At 47.4% G+C, this 5,382-nt stretch overlaps 1 protein-coding gene across 2 annotated transcripts in view; it reads left to right on the forward strand.

The window, feature by feature from the left end:
• taf9 (TAF9 RNA polymerase II, TATA box binding protein (TBP)-associated factor) overlaps positions 1–5,382 on the forward strand; it is a 10,570-nt gene extending 5,188 nt beyond the window's left edge. For both annotated transcript variants that reach the window (XM_046040905.1, XM_046040906.1), the window contains exons 3-7: positions 1,023–1,159; positions 3,093–3,227; positions 3,313–3,394; positions 3,881–3,994; positions 5,120–5,382. In XM_046040905.1, coding sequence (XP_045896861.1) covers positions 1,023–1,159; positions 3,093–3,227; positions 3,313–3,394; positions 3,881–3,994; positions 5,120–5,274 — 623 coding nt within the window. In that variant the 3' untranslated portion in view covers positions 5,275–5,382. The remainder of the gene's footprint in view (positions 1–1,022; positions 1,160–3,092; positions 3,228–3,312; positions 3,395–3,880; positions 3,995–5,119) is intronic.

Here is a 5,382-nt window from a genome sequence, read left to right on the forward strand (position 1 = left end):
GGGGGCGGCGCCTCTGTCCTGGAGGAGGGGGCGCCTCTGTCCTGGAGGGGGCGCCTCTGTCCTGGAGGAGGGGGCGTCTCTGTCCTGGAGGGGGCGCCTCTGTCCTGGAGGAGGGGGCGGCGCCTCTGTCCTGGAGGAGGGGGCGGCGCCTCTGTCCTGGAGGGGGCGTCTCTGTCCTGGAGGAGGGGGCGGCGCCTCTGTCCTGGAGGAGGGGGCGGCGCCTCTGTCCTGGAGGAGGGGGCGGCGCCTCTGTCCTGGAGGGGGCGTCTCTGTCCTGGAGGAGGGGGCGGCGCCTCTGTCCTGGAGGAGGGGGCGGCGCCTCTGTCCTGGAGGAGGGGGCGGCGCCTCTGTCCTGGAGGAGGGGGCGGCACCTCTGTCCTGGAGGGGGCGCCTCTGTCCTGGAGGAGGGGGCGTCTCTGTCCTGGAGGGGGCGCCTCTGTCCTGGAGGGGGCGCCTCAGATGCAGAGTAGGGCGGCTGCTAACTGTTCCGAGCAGCAACCCGGATGTAACAGAGGCTCACGTCAACAGGATGAAACGTGTCGGCATCTGTTATTTAAAATGCTTTGAAAAATACTTGAGCAGCATGAAATGACAAAGAACTGCTGAAAGTGCTTTGAGAAAGATTTATTAGCATCTTTAAGTAAGAATAAACAATGCTGATGATAACATGACCTCAAAGCGTGCAGCAGCTTCTGTCCCTGTGAACATGACAAAAGAGGAGCGAAGACTGAATCCTGGTGAGTTTTGATGGACGAAGCAGGATCCACACGGTTCCCGATGGCCGGCCCTAATCTGAGCCTGCAGAAGCTCTTTGTCCAAACGGATGTTTGAGAGTTTTAAATTGAATTAACGCCTGAGGAAGAACAAAGATGATCGGCGGCGGCTTTCAGCCTCCGTCAGATGAACGTACTTGGACTGTGTTTAAAATAATTTAGCCGTTTTGAAGCTGCTTGTGTTTTTACACATTTAACGTTTGAGGTTTTTCATCAACAGTATCACCAACACTCCGTTTGTGTTCGCAGGATACGTGACGACCATCATCGAGGACGCCAAAATCTACGCCACACACGCCAAGAAGTCCAGCGTGGACGCGGACGACATCAAGCTGGCCATCCAGTGCCGCATGGACCAGTCGTTCACCTCGCCGCCACCTCGAGACGTAAGCGTCCGCCGCCCTCACACCTGTGTTTACACACTGGAGTTACAAGCAGACGGTGTTTCATTCATTCAGTTAAAAGTCCAGCTGCAGCGGTTTGTTACAGGATGAACCTGCTGCTTCTTTCAGACATTAGTCTGGAGCAGCAAAACATCCATTGAGCTGAAAACGAACCATCTTGATTAAACACGACGTCCTGTGTGAATTTAGTTTCATATTAATTCTCTGCCGCTACGATCCCTGATTTGGGAATATGAAAAGAAATGAACCCGTCAGAGGATTGGTCTGTCAGAGAAGTGGTTTACACGTTTAGCTGGTCCTATATCAAGTCTTAATATCACTTAAACGGCTGTGTTATAAATGGAAATTCACCCCACGCAGTTGTCATGAACGGGGAAATCGGCTACAGAGATCAAAACCAGGCTGTAAACCTGATTATTTCTGCTGTGAAGTCGGGTATTTTAAAGAGGAGGTGTTCTGCTTTTTGGCTTTTCCCGTCTCCTTTATTGAGTTTATATCTCTTCTGTGTGCTGTACCAGGTTTGCTGGGTGAAAAAGCCCAAAGGGAGTTCCCACCTCCACAGAAAGCTCTGAACTGAAAACAGCTGGTTTGTAGTCCAGCCCTTCACTTCCTTTACATGTGACGTCACAAAGCTCGCCAAGCGGCTGGCGGGGTCAGACACGCCCTCAAACCAAGCTAGTCTGAGCCGAGGCCCTTCGGCTCCACTCGCCTCTGTTTGGTTTCCATTGTAGAAATGTTGCACCTGCTAACAGCTACTGTTTTTTTTGTATCACCTCTCCTCCGTAAAGCGAGCTGAGGGAAACACAGCAGGCTGCTGATTGGTCAGAGAGAATATTCACTATTCACTGCATCATCATCGCTGCACCAGACAGACGCAACAGGAAGTTTTATATTTTACAGGTTTCACACGTTATTTCATCACTAAATCCACTTGTGAGAAGTTTTGAGGTGAAATCAGCTGTGCAGATTTAGAATATTGACAGTTTTACCAGAAGTGATGGCCGAACAGAAATGTGATGAATATTTTGGGAGTTGAGGAGCTGCACAGGTGGCGGCGGGGGAAGCCCGCGGTCTGACGTGTGGTCGTGGACTTGAGAGTAACTTCTACCATCTGTTACGGTCGCAGTCTGAAGCGGCTTTGATTTGGATCTCACTACCTTGTTTCTTACGAGCCGCCCTTCTCTGCTTCTGATTGGCTGGTAGTCACTGTGTGAGAGCGAACGGCATGAAAATGAGCCTGGAGATGTGTTAACCTCCTAACATTCATGCTGAACGCCAAGATCCAAAGTAAACCTTGAACCATCTGGAGTCTCTGAAAGAAACTCTGGAGTTAATTGATTAATAGAAGTTTAAACACTTGAACTAATATATTTTTCATTTCCGCTTGAAAATGTTGGTTAACCAGTGCAGCTGGCAGGAAGCGTTACCTAGAAACAAGTTTACATTTCAGACCGACACCATGAAGAATGATTTCCCGCAGGTTTTTCTGAGGGTCCTGGCGTGTTTTGTCTGCCCCTGGCGGCAGGCGGCTGCTGCCGCTGCGTCGCTCTGGATTTCCTGATGGACTAAATGTTTTTACTGGATTGGATCGTGTGGACCTTTGACAATAGGAGCGTTTCGGTCGGTGGATTAAGTTACTGTGAGGCTTCAGAGTCGCGTCGCTTTTGATCGTACCGGCTGGTCTGACAGAGGCGCTGATTGGACCGTATCTTGAAATGGTTTGCGTTGGTTGAATCAGGAGGATTTTAGCTTTCAGACGGTGGATCATACGAGTTTGAAGTTAACATGGCAGCTGTGTGCACAGACAGAAAGCCGCCGCCACGACCACGTGAAGAGGTTAAAGCCCTGAAACGTGTCGTCAAAGCAGCTCCGTGTTCTGTTTTCTGACCCGGCTCTCCGGCTCTGCTGTGTTCAGTTCCTGTTGGAGGTTGCGAGGCAGAAGAACCAGACGCCCCTCCCGCTGATCAAACCCTACACAGGACCTCGGCTCCCCCCGGACCGCTACTGTCTGACGGCGCCCAACTACAGACTCAAGTCCGTACAGAAGAAGGTAAAACAAAAACTCGTTGCACGTTTTTTATTTTGTGAAGTTCGGCTTTTTGTTCCCAAAACAACTCGTTATCTTTTCCTCCCAGGTGTCGTCGTCTGCCAGCAGGATATCTGTGCCTCGCCTCAGCGTGGGCGCCGTGTCCAGCAGACCGAGCACGCCGACCCTCGGTGAGTCAGAGTCACCACACACCACTGAGAACACCGTGATGGTTCTGTTGTGGATCCTCAGAAATATCACGCACTTTGTGAAACTCCTACAGAGTGAAAGAACGTCGTGTTTGTTTGATAAACCTGCGTTAGCTGCAGCGGCTGCGTGTCGTACTTCATCATCGTCAGTCGGCGCTGCAGCGTGTGACTTGGATAAAGAAATGATGGATAACCACAGACTGTAGTAACTGTCTCCTCTCTCCCTGGGTTACCCACGCTCACCTCTGAAGCATCGATTCTTTGTGTCCTATTATTTTAGTGTCTTATTGAGTTCACGATGACGAAACATAAAACCGCCTGTGCTGCTAAATATAACCGCACATCTCTTACATGATGTTTGACTCATTTCATGCGAGACTTTAGATCCAGTCCTTTAAAACCCGGATCCTTCATGTGGACCCAGTGATTTTTTTGTCTGCCTGTTGTGACCTCGTGTTTCCTCCGCAGGAACGCCGTCTGTCCAGTCCGTCGCCACCAAAGTCGGAGCTCCGGTGTCGCTGACGGGTCAGAGGTTCACCGTGCAGATCCCACCGGCCTCTCAGACCGCCACCACCAAAACCAGTAAGAACCCGCTCCCTCCCAGCTGCTTATTTAAGTCTGACAGCAAAGTGTTTAAACATTAAAATCTTTCTCCACACATCCTGTACTTCTACTTACTCCACTACGAGCACAAGTCTGCAATTTATATTTCTACTAAAGTCAAAGTGCAGAAGTATCAAAAGTACTTAAGTACTATTACAGTAGTTTGTCAGAAGTTGCTGACAAACAGAACTTTCCCATGTATTCAAGATTATAAAGTTGTTTCAGTAAAAACATATCTCCTCTGTTACAAGTAAAATTACTGCATTGAAAATGTTACTTAAGTAAAAGTATGTTTAGTGTAATCTGGAAAATGTACTTGGAGTATTAAAATTACTGGACGCAGAATGAAAAATGTCCCCTTGTACTGTTAGATATTAGATTACTTATTATTATTTTACTACTCGGGATTCACCGATGTGAACATTTTTGGCCGACGCGTCAACGTGATTGTTCAGTAAAATTTTCTCCGCCGAACACCGAAAGTGCTGTTTTTTGTTTTGTTTTCTGTGCGTCCTTAATTTTAACTATTTTGACAGCAGCTTATAATTATTTTCATTCTGGATCAATCTGCTGATTATTTTCTCCATTAATTGTTTATTATTTTTTTTTTTGCCTTCATGTTTGTTTTTGTACAAAGCTCAAAATTATTATTACAGATAAATGAAAAGCAGCAAATCACCATTAAATGTTTGTACATGAAAACTAGTTAACGAACCTGTCGGCTGTTCTTATATAAAATGTTTGTAATTTATATCAAACATCATATTTTATGTAAAAATCTGACTTTGTAAAGTAACTGAAGCTGTCAGATAAATGTAGAGAAGTAAAAAGTACAATATCTCCCTCTGAGGAGGAGAAAGAAAATTAAAAAAAAGTACTCAAGAGTACAAATACCTCTAATTTGTACTGTCGAACCAACAACTGGCAAAATCAGTAGCAAATACACCAAGTTACAAAGTACACAAAGTGTGTAAAACTGTAAATAAAATACTTTTACTCTTAAACGTGGCACCACAATGTTTCAAGATGTTTTGATTTATTTAATCGGCCTGAGACGCTTCATTTAGGAAGTTTAACCCTCTGCTGCTCTTCTCGTCCCGACAGCCACGCCGTCCACGCCCGTCTCCAACGTCCTCATCAACCCGTCTGTGATCGGCTCCAAGAACATCCTCATCACCACCAACATGGTGCTGCAGAACTCCGGCGGGGAGTCGCTGAAGAGGAAGCACGAAGACGACGACGACTACGACGCTTTATGACGGCGTGACTGAAATAAAAACGCCACCTTTTTAATATCCCCTAATGTTCCCACCGGGAGTCGACCAGTACGACCAGGAATGATTTACAATAAACTGCATTCACATAAA

The sequence above is a fragment of the Micropterus dolomieu genome, linkage group LG23 (assembly GCF_021292245.1).
Source record: "Micropterus dolomieu isolate WLL.071019.BEF.003 ecotype Adirondacks linkage group LG23, ASM2129224v1, whole genome shotgun sequence".
Lineage (NCBI taxonomy): Eukaryota > Metazoa > Chordata > Actinopteri > Centrarchiformes > Centrarchidae > Micropterus > Micropterus dolomieu.